The 15,886-nt window shown below is 24.2% G+C and overlaps 2 protein-coding genes across 3 annotated transcripts; one reads left to right on the forward strand and one right to left on the reverse strand.

The window, feature by feature from the left end:
- The first annotated feature begins 478 nt into the window (after positions 1 to 478).
- LOC126896827 (zinc finger protein 501-like) lies at positions 479 to 6,009 on the forward strand. Of its 2 annotated transcripts, XM_050669935.1 has the most exons (5): positions 481 to 634; positions 716 to 833; positions 1,339 to 1,446; positions 4,593 to 4,685; positions 4,789 to 6,009. In XM_050669935.1, exons 1-5 carry the CDS (start codon positions 628 to 630, stop codon positions 5,675 to 5,677), a joined length of 1,215 nt encoding a protein of 404 aa, XP_050525892.1. In that variant the 5' UTR covers positions 481 to 627; the 3' UTR covers positions 5,678 to 6,009. The 2 variants fall into 2 exon arrangements, with proteins under 2 accessions (XP_050525893.1, XP_050525892.1); XM_050669936.1 differs by lacking the exon at positions 1,339 to 1,446 and having other exon boundaries at positions 479 to 634.
- Positions 6,010 to 6,279: 270 nt separating this feature from the next.
- Positions 6,280 to 15,429, reverse strand: LOC126896819 (methylcrotonoyl-CoA carboxylase beta chain, mitochondrial). The gene is made up of 11 exons (XM_050669925.1): positions 15,197 to 15,429; positions 14,858 to 15,108; positions 14,559 to 14,799; positions 14,282 to 14,460; positions 13,999 to 14,206; positions 13,738 to 13,887; positions 11,066 to 11,132; positions 10,814 to 10,970; positions 9,528 to 9,642; positions 6,775 to 6,860; positions 6,280 to 6,620 (listed from the first exon to the last, which is right to left on the reverse strand). Exons 1-11 carry the CDS (start codon positions 15,317 to 15,319, stop codon positions 6,503 to 6,505), a joined length of 1,695 nt encoding a protein of 564 aa, XP_050525882.1. The 5' UTR covers positions 15,320 to 15,429; the 3' UTR covers positions 6,280 to 6,502.
- Between the last annotated feature and the right edge of the window lie 457 nt (positions 15,430 to 15,886).

The raw sequence follows: 15,886 nt of genomic DNA on the forward strand, positions 1-15,886 counted from the left end.
GATTAAAACACTCGAAACTAATAGTTAAACAAAAAACATTTCCGATTACCTCCATATCAGTGACGCAACCAAAAATTGTTATTTTCTCTTAAATCGAAATTTTTAATTTCTCCACTCCGATATTTTATTAAAAATACTCAACTAAAGTGAATTTTAAGAAAATTAAATAATTACAAAAATTATTATGTAAAATGTAAGAAGTTAGTAAATACTACCGATTATTGTCATTCCATCATGATGATATCGATTATCTCAGATCATAAAACTCAGGCATAAAAATACTATTAATATGTCATGCCTCAGATGATTAAAAAACAAATTATCTATTTCATTTATTGTTATTGGAAAAATTGATGACATTTTAATTTGGATTATAAATGATTATTTCAATTATGAGAATGTCTCGATTATGCACATTACTAAAGTGTATTTAACTTTATATTCATCAATGATAAATATTGTTATCAATAATCGTGTGTTATTAAACTAAAAGTTAAATTTTGTAATGTGCCGAGTTGCTATTTTAGAATATTTAATTTTTCGTTTGTTCTCAAATTGTTTTTAAATGCTTTGTTTTTCAATTAAAACTTTTTATCAAAAAATGTTCATTAGTTCACTATTAAATACATGCCAAGTATGTCTTGATAGTTAATAATTATTGAGTTTCATAATAAAATATCATGTAATATGAGCAATTAAACTTCTTTTAAACTAGAATTATTTGGAATAATACTTTCTGTCATTATTTGTCTAAGTATGTCTTCATTCAGTGATGATTCATTTCTAAAGGATGAAGAATGTTCAAAAGTAATTTTGAATAATTTAAAAAATAGGTAAAAAAGTTGAAATTGTATAATTACTTTAATTTAATTTTAAGGAATATTTGACCCTTTTTGATTGATAAAATAAATGTGTGAAATAAATCTCAGGTTTTGTTTCTTTAATTGAAGAAGTATATTAAGAAAAAAAAATACTTAATAAAGGAATAAGTGAATATGATAGAATTATACTAGAAAACTGGTATTATGATATGCAATATTATATATGAGGTCTCTAAAGCAAAAAATATGAAATGAATATAGGTTTATTATTAAATTTTTACAGAAAAACGATATTATCTCAATCTATTTTACATAGGGAATTAGTGATAAATTTTAATTTTTAGATTTGTATTTATCTCAATCTTTTTGCAAATTGTCACTTTGAATTCTTCTGCTCTCAGTATCTTATATAGGGTGAAGTTTCATATCAATTCAAATTATTTATATATATTCATATGAAATAAACACTATGAATATTTATAAAAAAAAATACATTTTTTCAATTTTTTTTTTGTAGTACATTAAGTGATCCATGCTCAGTTACCTCTCAAAATCATGACCAAGATAATATTAATTTAACTTTAGAAATGTTAAATCCACAATATTTCAATTTAGCAGATGATCAGTATGTATCAATTACTATTATATTGTGTAATAAATTTGAATGTTATTACTTTATTTAACCTTTAATTAATTATTGTATAATTTATATATTATTGGTAGGTCTAAATTAAATACCTAATTTTGGAAAAGTTATTATAAAATTAAAGATATAATGATTTTTCATCATTGTGTAAAACATGGTACATTAAACTCTTTTATGTACTAAATTAAACTCTTTTTATTACTAAATCATTAATTCAAACATGAGAATAAATAATGTGGCATGTAACAATTTTTTGGATCTCATTTTTCTTTTTTTTTTTTTACATAATAATTTTATACTAGAAAAATTCAATATATTTTGAAGTTAGGAAAATCGTTATCACTCATAGTAAATATGTTAACACAGTATCCATTATTCATTCAATTAATTAAGACACTTTTATTCTATTATTTTGATCCTATTAAACTTTTTAATTGTTACATAGTTTGTTATTTGCATCCAGGATTTAATCAAGAATATTACTTATAAAAGATAAAGAAAATAAGAATAAAATATATATGAGATTTTAATTATGGATGATTTAATCACAGCTATTTATATTAGAGTAGAGTAGCCCTTAATTAATTTTGAAAATCACTTTTAAGATACATTTTCACCTTCTTATATTATTCTATCTTAAAAAAAACATTTTATAAAATTTGATCACAAGAATTTTAAAATTGAATTCAAAAGATGATTTTTTAGTTTTTTATAGGTTACTCAATAAATTGACTCCTACCTTAAAAATGAAAGTAACCTTAACTAAAGATCTAATAATTATATATAAAAAAATGTTCTTACAAATTTTATTAAAAACTAAGTATTTGACTAAAAATTAATATTATTTTGTTTTCACCCATAAATTATTGATTTTTAAAAATATGCCTACAGTTTATCAATTGTTCATCATAAAACTAAATGTTTACAAAAGTTATTTATAATTACAGGTTAATATCCAAAAAATTACATTTAGTAAAAAAAATGTGTACCTCTAATCCTTTTTATATGTTAAACTTAATAATATAATTTAAGGAATTTTAATGAAAATATTTAATTAATAAGTACTCTTAAATAAAACAGTTTAATGTAAACACAAAATACAAATAATACAAAAAATATTATTAAATAAGGTTTAATAATATTTTTAATATATTATTTTATGCCTTAATAATTAAAAAAAATGTAATATCTAACAATTCTTATAAAATACTGTTTACTAAATTAATAATATTTATTTATTCATTAATGTGCTTTTTTCACACTTAAATAGTACGCTTTAATCACTAACAACTTGTAAAAAAACTTTTATACTTTGTCAATATATTATTATAGTCTTAAATAAATTTTACTCCTCTTTCTGCAATAACTAACAAGTGTATTAAAATATTTTTGCCGTCAAAGTCATTATTTTACTTAGTAATATTTGGATGAAATTAAATGAATAAAGTTTTAAAGAGTCATATTTTATTAAAAATCTGGAAAATAAGTTAATTGATTCCTAAGATACAAATCATAAATATCTTTGTTTTTATAACTATATTTCTTTTGGGGATACAATTTATTAAAAGATTTTGAGTTAAATCATTTGTGTTTCCTTAGTTGTTTCGGACATTTTTATTTTTACATATGATGGAATTCGGTCATCAAAAGAAAACTATGCAATATTTTCAGATAAATGATTCCATAAATGACCACAAAATTTACATTTGGTAGTTTTTGGAATATAAAATCTATGTAATCAATCAGTAATTTTATTAAATTTAGACCATTATAAGGTAATTTAATAGTATCAATATAAAATATATCTTTAAACAGTGCTTCTAAGTATATTCTAACTAAAAATATACAAATATCTCTTAAACATTTAAGAGATTTTATGACTTCAGTTTTAATTGTTTTCTAAACAAATACAATTTAAGTGAATAAATATAATATGTCAATTACTGATGTACTCAAATTTAGTTTTACTTCAATTAGCTTACATTTGTCTAAATTGGCTAACATATAATTAGTTGACAAATGTGAAATATCTCTTCTCTGTATTTTAGATGGTTTTAATTGGTGTTACGAGTACTTATTTTTCTTTTATATAATTCATACTATAAACCACATCAAGTAAACATTTAGTAGTGGAAGACGTTTTTTAACGTTTTATCTCAATTGAAAATAATGCTTAACAACACTATCTTTTCAGATCAAAAACATTTTAATTTAAATAATTATTGGTCTAATTAAAAAAATGCTTTATAATTATTTGAATTTTTTTTTTCGTAGAAATAATTTGCATTCTGTAACCAATATACATCGTGGTTTACATATTTCTTTTTGCATAAGTAAAAATTTCATATACTCCTCAATATAGGTTAATTCAATGATTTTTAGTGGAATATATAGAACAAATCTAACTTTTTATTAAATTTATTAGTTTCTTTTTAATTCTACTGAATAAAATTATATTTCATTAAAATACTATCAGATGATTTTATTATATAACTGTATAGAAATAGATTGCTTGTATTTATAGGTCGTTATTAATGATCATTACTTCTCCAATAACATTATTGTCATTTAAAAACAAACAATCTAATAATAGAAATCCATGTTTAATACAACATTGTGTTAATTAAATTATGATAAATAATGCGATTTTTTATTAGTAAAAATCCTTATTTATTAAATTCAACATATCAAATATAGGGTTAAAGTTTAAAAAATTGTTGTAAATGAATTATAAATAATTTTTGTATGAAACATTTAGTCACATGATGAAAAATTCATTAAATATAAGTATATTTCCAAAAAGCAGTAATTTTTTGATGAAATCATAATTATTTTAATTTTTACAGTAAAATTCTTCATTTTTTAATAAAATTTGTAAAGTCATTTTTTATAGATAATTATGTTCGAATAATTTTTATAAGGGGGTGAGTCAAATAAAAAAAAAAAATTGTCATTACATTGCCAGGGCTACCCTAATTTGTATTTCAAAACAATTCTTTAATAATCAAAATTGTTAAAAATAATGAATAAAATGTAGTTTTTCAAAAAATAACATTTGCAATTCCTGATTTTAACATGGTTCATTAGTTTTCTATTATGTATACTTTATAATTTTATTATTCTAGAAATATAGAAAACCAAGATTATGGCAGTACTGAACCAGAAGAAATCAAATTAGAACTTGATCCATTTTGTATAAAAGCCGTAATAGATGACGAGTAAGTGATATTAAAAAAAGAAAACCATAAAACATATTTGATATAAGTTAAATCATTTACTTTTATTTATAAACTATTTAAAAACTTTTAATTTATTTTCTAGTAATGAAAATCTTACAATTGACTTGCAAGATTATGAGACAAATATTTTTGATAAAACAGAAAATTTAACTGTTAAAGATACTGACGAATCTAAAAGTGGCTGTCATAACAAAAATTTACTTGGAGAATACAAATTTTTAGCATATTATACTAATGCATCATCAACATATAAATGCAATTTTTGTCATACTTTTTATACATCAAATGCACGTTTAAAAAAACATATAAAACAAAATCACCGATCATGTAGAGGAGGAGGTACACCAGACTTACCACCATTCAAATGTGATATATGTCAAGTAGAATTTCAAAAAAAATCAATTTTAAGTCAACATAATAGAAGAAAACATCCAGAAACTTGTGAATTCACCTGTGAATGCTGCAAAAAAAAATTTGCTGATACATTTTCATTGAAACGACATAGAATGTTACATTTAAATCCTTTTAAATGTGATGTGTGTGATAAAACATTTTTTGCAGCCTATAATCTCAAAACACACCAACGAATTCATAATGGAGAAAGACCTTATGCTTGTAATGTATGCCAGAAGACATTTAATCAATCATCTGGTTTAAATAAACACAAAAGAATACACTCTGGTGAAAAGCCTTATCAGTGTAGTATTTGTTTGAAGTCATTTGGTGTACGGTTTAACTTAAAGGTTCATATGAGAACCCATAGTGGTGAAAAACCATATGAATGTGATATTTGTCACAAGATGTTTTCTCACCAATCCTACATTAAACAACATAAACGCTGCCATACAGGTGAAAAACCTTTTGAATGTGACATTTGCAATAAATTCTTTGCAAACAAGACAATACTAAGAGGACATATAAAAATACACATGCATAAAATATTAGTTAATAAGGTTAAAAAGTCATATTAAATAAAAATTTTAAAAATGTTTATATTATGACTTAATATTTTTTTAAATGTTGTTCTGGTATGCAGTACATAGATCAAAAATATTTTATGATGAAAAAAAAGAATCAAAGTATTTTTATAGTAGTTGTTTTTTTTAATACATAAATTTTTGTGAGGACATACTAAATTATTGTTTTAAATAATGTTTTATTATTAACTCTTGTTATATTATTAAAAATATTTTAGTTTAATGTTTGTGGTTCAAATTGAGATGAAGATAAATTATCTATAATCACTATTAATTATTTTATGCTATTATTTCTTTACAATAAAGTTAGATTTTTTATTATTTTATTTCAGTGATATATTTTAATAGTAATGACAAAAACTACTAGTATTTTAATAATTCTCACTGTTGATAAAAATAGTTATAAATTAAATAAAATGTTAGATAAACTTTTGACACAAAATCATCTTTTTCCAGTATTGTAATTTATACTTAATTTAATAAGAACATACAACTTGCATATTGGAAATCTTTATTATTAAAATTAAATTATGAAGATTATCTTTGCACATATGAATAATTTTTCTTAATATTAAATGTGTTCTCAATAATATTTTTTAATATTATATGATTAATCTTTAAAAAAATAATTATTTAATTTTATCGACTTTTATAATATAAATAATGTTTACTAATTCTTTTTACTTAGAATATAAAACAAATTAAAAAAAAATCAAATGTAAAAATTATCTTAAAAAATTAATGTTTGCTCTTAATATCATATTACATCAATTAAATTGTGTATTTTTCTACTAATGGCAGTTTACTTTTTATAAAAATTTACATTCTAAAAATTCCGTATTTTGTTTCAAGAATTGAGTTGTTATTAATAGCTGATAAACTTAGGGCTAAAATGTGTCTAGTTTGAGCAGGGTCAATAATTCCATCATCCCAACATCTACAAATTAATCAGAATATAAAGATTAATGTATTCAAACTACTAATAGGATGTTAAAAAAATAAGGAAACCGGTTTATTTTTACAAAATATGAAAGCAATGAAAACCCTTTTCCTTATTGCACCTCATTTTGCTATTTTAGCAAAATTATTACCTAGCACTGGAATAGTATGGATTTCCTTCTTCTTCAAACTGTTTAATTACAGGATTTTTTATGATATTTTCTTCATCAACCGTTAGCTAAAATATATTATTTAAAAGATTAAATAAAAGGTCATAAATGTGAAGGATAAAGCAAAAGTAGTTTCTATGTAAAATAAATTTTATATGAATATAAATATTTCAAATTTAACACAATTTTTGGTATCAATTATAGAAATAAAATTATGTTGTGAAATAGTATTATTTCATTGTAATAAATATAGTTAAAAAACACGCTTTTAAAGTACATCGAACTAAAAAAGTTAAAAATAATATTTAACTTTTTAGTTCGATATACTTTAAAAGAGTGTTTTATTAGTTTTTTAAACTATATTTATTTTTTACTTATTAGTTTTCTATGACATCGCTATCACAGCCACGGATTGTTTATTGTCAATTATGACTATCAATAGATATAATTTCTGTATTGGCAGTTAGAATATTTATAAATTCACAACTGTGTCTTACTACTATTAATAATAAAGGCTATATACTTGCTAATATCATCATAAAGAAATTATACAGGAATAGTGGTGAGCGTGGCGTGGGGTGGGGTGAATGCGTTACGATCGTCTAGTCTCAAGGCCGTAGACACGTACGCGTGGAAAATTACAAACACAACTCACAACAAACAACATACATGTAAAACTAATATAAGCGTGTTAAAAATATACATAAATATTACAAATGGGCTAGGTACACGGCATCTTTTTATTAGGACTAAGCATTTACCTATTATTTGGGTTTTTACCGGTGTTCGGATTGTAAGCATTTTTAATAATAAAATTTTTATTTTTAATTAATATATTATTTTTTAATAACAATAATTACTAATATATTTTAACTTGTGATAATTTGTTAGTAATAGTAATATGAATTAAAAAAATTAATAAATAATTCTCCAAAATTAAATAAATTATTTAAATTCTCAAATTCAATAAAAAATTCACAATTACATAAATTTTAAATTAAATTAGTTGATGCACTTTTAGAAACAATACTATGTATTAAACTAGCTTATAAAACAGATTTAATTAAAAAAATGACTGTTCGATAGCAACTTTTAGACAAGTAATTAGAAAATCATTATCTCTTAAAAATATAGACTGTAGGTGAAGCACGAATGCTACTACTTCATTTCTCGGTTACACTCCAATATAAATGTAAATATCATCTGAAACACTAGTCTAAAACTTTTTATTTAACAGTCATTTCCTTAATTAGATAATTTTTTTAATATATAAACTAGTTTAATACATAAGTTGCCATTTAAAAAAATAAAGTTGACACCCCTATAAGGGACAATTTTCTTTTAACCTATGGCCAGTCCTGACCAAAAGTATACATTTTATCATCATGTAACAATTTATGTACAAAGTATTATATCCTTGTTTTTTGTTACAATGTTCTTAAGTTAAACTAGTTACTCTTTTATACCATTTATCTAAAAGATAGAAAAGTGCTCTTTCCACCTATGGAAAATATAAAATATTTCTTTGTTGATAAGAACCCCATTAAAATTTTTAAATGACTATTAAAAAAATGATTCAAATTTATACTACTCTCTATATTGCACAATTTTTGTATATTGTATTGTATTGTACATTAAATAAAATGTATAAACTTAAAGTTTTCATTTTGCGTAATAATACCATTACTAAATAAATATTCTTGGAAAAAAGGGCAATTCACTATTTAAAGTGAGAGTAATTTTTTTTAAATAGAAGAATATTTTTTAGATAGTAATTCTTATTTTGGAAAAGGAATATTATATATATATATATTAATAATATATAAATATAAATAGTATTTATCGTAAAAAAAAAATTATGATCAATACATTTTTAAAAAAGTTATAGCTTTATAAAATTAAAATATAAAAATGAATTTTTTTACAAAAATCGTATTTTTTTTATTAAGTTTTGAACCCCCCCTGCATTAAGGGAAATAGTCCGATTTAAAAAAAAATATGTCGCATAAAAGAAGTATATTAATAGTAGTTATCACAAAAAAATTATACTGATCCATACATTTTTCAACAAGTTATAGCATTTTAAGGTAAAAAATGTAAAATATAAAATCGAGAATTTTCACACAAAAATTGCATTTGGTAGTCATTTTCAAAATGAAGACAAAATAAAGTCCGAAATTTTTTTTTTTCATGATAAAGTATATTACATTAGCTTTAATTTATGATATATATAAAAGTGTCAGACTTTCCGGAACACTTTCAAAAGTTAAGTTGAAAAAGTTGTAATTTTAAATGCCCCTATTATGGGCAGGTTAAGGGTTAAATAAAAAATAAACCAAATGGTAGGTAAAGAAATCAAGCATCTATAAAAAAAAAATTATATTGATTTGTTCATTTTTGAAAAAGTTATGGCAGTTTTAAGTAAAAAAAATTGATAAAATTTTGAAAATTAGCGATTTTTAAATTTGTAATTTTTTTGGAGGTATCCCCCATTTACGGGGAATGAAGGAAATTTTTTTAATTTTTGAGGGTAATGTCTTTGACTAGATACGATTTGTGATCTTTTGACGTATCATTGAAAGAAATCCGTTGGGTGAGAGCTGAGAAATGCGATAACAGACACAACAAAATAAAAATAAAAAAACACATTATAGTAAAATTAATACCTTCTCAACGTCGTATCAAAGCTAAAATAATAACTTGAAATAAATTATGGTCATCTTAAAATAAATTACCTGTTTACTTTCTCGTCCTTTTTTGTCCCTCTGAATTTGGGATAATACACCAGCTGCCTGTTCACCTCCCATTATACTTATTCGTGAGTTTGGCCACATATATAAAAATCTTGGCCTGAATCAAAAGTTATTTTGAAAATGAATGATATAGCCAGAATATTTTTCCGAGGCAAGGACTAAAACTTTTATTACAAATAGGTGGGGGTCTCTCATAAGTTTATCATGCCGATTTAAAGTTCTTACTAAATTATTACATGATTAAATATTCATTTTCAATATTATTTTAATTTGCTCATCAAAAATAATACACAAAATAAATTTAAAACTTTAATTATCTATTTTATTAAAAAATAGTATCATGGTTTATTAGGTATTCACTATTTTTTGCAAAGAAACATAAAATGTTTTGAGTTTAATTTTTGTTGCTGGCATTATAAATGATATTAATAAAAATCACTACTATGTCATATTGTCAAAATTTCGAAACAATATTTATCAGTATATAATAACAAAGAAATACTTAATGCTACCTATTTAGTTCCTTTGCGTCAATGCGCAATATTCAAATATTAAAAGTTTGTACTGTGAACGATAACATCAACTTATAAAATCAGTTAAACACAAAATAGGATTTTATTAACTATTTTTATAGTAATAGTTTAAACATTTTCCTAAAATTTCAGTGGAGGGAAGGAAGAGAGAGACTACAGCCACCTCAGTTCACCCTTAACTACGTTACTGATATATAGTTTCATAAAATCAAAATAGTTTTAAGAGATATGATTAATGTATTTTTTTAATATTTTATTCGTAAATTCCAACACATAACTAAAGAATACCTTGACCATTTATCTTGAAATAGAACTACAAACTTTTAAACAGCTACAGCACAAGTTGTCCTGCTGGTATCAAACACTTTATTCTTTAAGACATTTTCGTCTAGAACTACTTTATATCCTCTCACCTGTTATCGCCGCGTACATCCGATATATGTTAATTCGCCTAAGTTCTGTTCAGGACGCCTCGTACTATTTGGCAAAATTTTATATCGGCTGTCGACCTGACGCAACTTCATTAGTCACCTCATATGTCTGGCAGAAGACTGTGGAATTCTTCTTATCCCATTCCACGGGGAAGGTATAGGATATTTAAATAACTTCAACGAGTAAAAAATATTGTAGACATTTTACTCATTGAAGTTATTTAGTGGGCAAAATTTACTAAAAATTATCTCTAATTCTCTGAACTTAATGTTAAATATAATCTGGTCTCTATAAATATAATACCCATAAGCTCGCCCACACATTCCATAATTTCCAGCGCCATAAGATCCACCGATGATTACAGTAATTTTGGGTACTGATGCACACGAAACAGCGGTCACCATTTTAGCACCATTTTTCGCAATGCCACCAGCTTCAGCATCTTTACCTACCATGAACCCTGTTAAGAAAAGAAACATATTTCAAGTATTAATTAATAATATTAATAACAACTAATATGATAATTATATGAAATACATTAATGTGTTTAAATACCAGTTATGTTTTGTAAAAATAACAATGGAATTTTCCGTTGACAGCAAAGTTCAATGAAATGAGTGCCCTAAAATTTAAGAAATATATTTACGCTCTATACATAGAGCATAATGATTTTACAAATTATAATTTATAAAACAATTTATTTTAATTTTATATAAGTGTAAAGAAACTATATAATTTTTCAGTTTTGTCCAAAACAAAATTTTTAAAAACATAGGTAAATACTATTGGTACACAGATAAATTTTATATCACTATTGGTGACACTAAAAATTGTTAACTTTATAAATGAATTGCCTTTTAAACAGATTCGGATTATACCTATTTAGGGCCCCAGGGCTAGATTTTTTAAAAGGCTTAAGAAAATTTTTTTTATAAAATCTTGTTTTTTTAAATTACAACACAAATAAAAACTAGGTAATAAAGAAATTAATTTATTTTAGCGATTAGGCGAAATACAAAATTAAGTTTTTTTTGTATATAAGCCTATGACCACGCTAAAGACGGTTTAGAGTTGGTAAGTGTCTTAAGGCGCCAAAAATATATGAATAGAGGTTTTTTTTATAAGATGTATTTTGTTGAATAATATATTTTTTATATCAGTCGACGTCATTTTTTTGTATATATAATATAGCTTTTACCTACACTTTAAATAGATCCTGTCGTTAATATAACTGTTATTGATTTTATAAGATAGTCGATAAAATATTACAAGTAATATCTGTAGTCAGTGTCAAATATGGGCGGGCGTGGCCAGGTAGCGTCGTTAGCGACGGACATTGTATAAAAACGAGGCTAAATATAAATTAGGAAACCAATATTTTTTTTACTTCGATGATATCCGTATTTCAGCTATTCCATACAATAATTGTATGATGTTGATATTAGTGATGGGCATAATCGAATGATTTCGATAATCGAATGATTAGTAATCGAGACATTTTCATAATCGAGTGAATCTCTCGAAAAATCACTCGAAGTTATAATCGTCTGCTCGTATGATAAGAATAATCAACTATTATTATTTATCGAGAGAATCGAAAAATTATTTGAAATATGAATAAATATACCTATAGTAAATAATTATTAATTTAATTTTGCTTTTTTTATTTGTTGGTGTTTATTTATAATTATTATATTAAACTATAATTTAGGAATAATATATTAATAATGCATTATTAATAAGTGTTTTAAATAAAAGACAAGTTGTTATTTTTATTATTTAATAATTATTACCTATATTTTAAAAAAACCGATAACAAATTTAAAAATAAAAACATAAGATAAGGTAACAATAGCCGGCTTGACCATCATAATTAAAATACCTGATTCCACACCTAATTGATTTTTCATAAATTCACAACTAGTAGGAGAATCAGAACTCAGTAGTTTAGCCAGTTCAGGACAAAACTTTGTTCTAATCGTCACATACTTCCCAAAAATGTGACAGATAAGGTGTTGTCATGAGTAGCGATTGAACGAGTTGAAAATAAGAAGACTCGAAGTCAATAATTAAATAATAATTCGACTATAATTTATGCTAAATAAAAACTTAAAAATAGTATTCTCTCGTTTCATCGTTTCATGGACATCATTCGAAATAACTTTTATTCGATTATATACATTTTAAGATCAAGAAATCATTGTTTTTATAATAAACGAGAAATCATTAGAAATAATCACTCGATTATAGAATAATCAATATTATTTAAAAAATCAGAATATCTCGATTATATAATAGATATGATTTCAATAATCGAAATATCTCGATTATTTTCATAATCGAGATATCTCGATTATGCCCATCACTAGTTGATATAGTCATCGATGACAAGTCATGTATACTGTGTAATACGTAGCGTGTTCAGAATTTGTCTTTTGATGTATTTTATTTTTAAAATTTTTTTTTACAATGGGCAAAAATAATTATAGAAAAAAGCAATAATGCTTGTTAGTTATACAAAAATTAATGACTGTATTTCAATATTTTATATTATAGATATTGTTAAGATTTTGGAGTTTTTGTAAACGTAGAGAGTGACTTTGAAATATGGTTTATTGTATGTAAATATTTCATGGAATGTATGTTACATTTCTACCTAAGTTAAAAAGTGGTGCCAAATATATGCCCATGACAGTTAGCACGGAACTGTGTAGGCCTCTATATTTCGTGTACTCAGAGGCTATGTCTCCCCCTTAATCTGAGCCTGCTTTTAAAATATGTTAAAAATTGTTCAAAACTTAGGACCTAAAAGATCTGCATTAATATCTAACGAAATTATTATTTCAATTTATCTTTTTATAATATCTTCCACTATTACCAACTCAACCTCCAATGTAATTTCACTAGTTATCTATCCTCTTGGGGTGAAAGAGAAGTCAACTACTCCATCAGTTATTTTATCGAAGCGCAATAATATAATTTTACCTCTCCTCATTAAGTTACAAATATATAGATAAATATACCCTCTATATACATATCTAAAGGCTAATCCTCAATATATATATATATTTTGAACCCCTCCCCAAAAAATATTCTAGTACGGTCCTGACAAATAGAAATTTATGAAATCTAAGAGTTCAACTTTTAAAAGGAAACTTAAAAAATTAATTACGCCATGTAAAACTACAAATATTAATTTTTAACTTTATATAAAAATAATTTCGTACTTTAAGAGCAGATTCGGAAAACAATACCCCATTGTTACCGATAATTCCAATTGGATAACCACATATTTTGGCAAATCCAGTAACTAGTGTTTCACCATACATCTTTTTGAATTCTGAAAATACAGAACCATCAACTAACCTTGCAATAACCTAAAAAAATTCTATATTATAGTAAAAGAAAAAAAAAGAAAATTTAATGAATAAATAATACTTATATTATATTATTAAATTAATACGGTATATTAGTTAATAAAATTTTACCTCTCTAACATCATAATTTCGTTTTAAATTACTACCAACAATACCGTAAAGTTCTGCATCTGGATAAATTGGAGGTTCTGGTACAGCCAAATTGTCTATTGAGTTAGTGATTGATTTGTTATTATTATTTAAATTAGCAATGATATTTTTAGTTATGTGTAAGGCATGGTAATCATCGTTAGCGTAATGATCAGAAACTCCAGAAACTCTTTATAAATTAAATAAAAAATGTAGTTAACTGAAAACTATAGGCGATTTAGATAACTCAGTTCTATATTTTTACGTGCAGTGAAGATCAGCGCCACCAAGTTCTTCTGCGGAAACTACTTCTCCTGTCGCTGCTTTTACCAGTGGGGGACCGGCTAAAAAAATTGTTCCAGTCTTTTTTACTATCACACTCTCATCAGCCATAGCTGGTAAATAAGCTGCACCCGCTGTACAACTACCCATAACAACAGCAATCTATACAGTATGTTTTACATAAAATTAATAAATTAATTAATTAATTAATTAATTTTCTTAACTGTACGTTTACATTAGGTATTAAATATATTTTTAACCTGAGTAATGTTTTTTGACGACATAACAGCTTCATTGTAAAATATTCTTCCAAAATGCTCTTTATCAGGAAAAATTTCAGACTGTTTTTTTAAATAACCTCCCCCGGAATCTACTAAATATACACATGGTAAGTTGTTCTCACTTGCAATTTCTTGAGCTCTTATATGTTTTTTGACCGTTATAGGGAAATATGTACCACCTTTGATAGTTGCGTCATTAGCAATAATCATACATTCTTTACTAAAAAAGTTAACTGATATTAATTATCATAAATATTGGTGAGACTTTTTGATTTTACTTAGATATTCGTCCGATTCCAGTTATTAAACCACCACAAGGCAGATTTTCTTCATATAAGTTGTATCCAGCTAATTGAGACAATTCTAAGAATGGCGAACCAGAATCTAAAAGATAATTTATTCGATCACGGACCAGCACTTTTCCTTTAGACGTATGCCTTAATTTATCTTTGATATCACCTCCATAAACTGCGGTGTTAACGGTTTTTTTCAAATTTTCAACTAAAACTTCCATTGCTGTTTTGTTTTCCTGTATGATTTATTTAAAAATTACGACATTACATTATAATAACAAAAAAATAATTTTATTCAATTAAGTTAATTTATTCATATCTAACCTGATATTCAATGGAATTTACATCTATGTTAGATTTTAAAACTGGTCCAGTTGGAATATTAGAAAATTGCCGACAAAAGTGTAACGAACAAATTCGTTGCAAAATTTGTAAACGAGTTAACATTTTTATTTTAAATACTTTAAATAGGATCAAAAATTTATATAAAAGTTGTTTAAAAAATTATACCAAGTTAATTAATATACATTATACTAGCATAAGATACTTTTATAATAATACTTATTTAAGAAAATGAAACAAGTTCAACTAAATATTAAATTATGAGCAAAGGGCAAACGATAAGATAAGAGTGTAATATAAACACACAAATAGCATAATATTACATACTTACTCGTTATATTATAATTGAATTTATAGTTATGCATGTTTTATTAGTTTCATTAGTCGTTAATTTAAAAATTTCACAATTTTAAACTATCATGAATTCATAAGCGCAACTAGGATCAACAATATTGGGAACTAAATTTATTCTTTTCCCATTTTCTTACAAATTTATTTACATAAAAATAAATAGAATTTTTTTGATTTGGGGAAAGGATTTAACTTCCCTAGTTATACAAGTGTGAAACGCCTATAAAAAAAATAGAAATGAATTTTAATATTTTGTAGTATAAAAGAATACTTTTAATTAATGGATCATAATTGGTTTTAAATTAGGCGCACTTAAAAAGT

Source organism: Daktulosphaira vitifoliae, unplaced genomic scaffold (assembly GCF_025091365.1).
Source record: "Daktulosphaira vitifoliae isolate Bord-2020 unplaced genomic scaffold, ASM2509136v1 Scaffold_1, whole genome shotgun sequence".
Taxonomy (NCBI): Eukaryota; Metazoa; Arthropoda; class Insecta; order Hemiptera; family Phylloxeridae; genus Daktulosphaira; species Daktulosphaira vitifoliae.

What these genes read in the sequence shown, in the direction of transcription:
- LOC126896827 (XM_050669935.1), top strand. An exon ending in TTCAATTTAGCAGATGATCA is followed by an intron (nt 1,447 to 4,592) that starts GTATGTATCAAT and finishes TTATTATTCTAG; the next exon opens with AAATATAGAAAACCAAGATT. An exon ending in AAAGCCGTAATAGATGACGA is followed by an intron (nt 4,686 to 4,788) that starts GTAAGTGATATT and finishes TTTATTTTCTAG; the next exon opens with TAATGAAAATCTTACAATTG.
- LOC126896819 (XM_050669925.1), bottom strand. Translation starts at nt 15,319, where the DNA reads ATGTTAACTCGTTTACAAATTTTGCAACGAATTTGTTCGTTACACTTT. An exon ending in GGAATCGGACGAATATCTAA is followed by an intron (nt 14,800 to 14,857) that starts GTAAAATCAAAA and finishes TAACTTTTTTAG; the next exon opens with TAAAGAATGTATGATTATTG. An exon ending in CGTCAAAAAACATTACTCAG is followed by an intron (nt 14,461 to 14,558) that starts GTTAAAAATATA and finishes CATACTGTATAG; the next exon opens with ATTGCTGTTGTTATGGGTAG.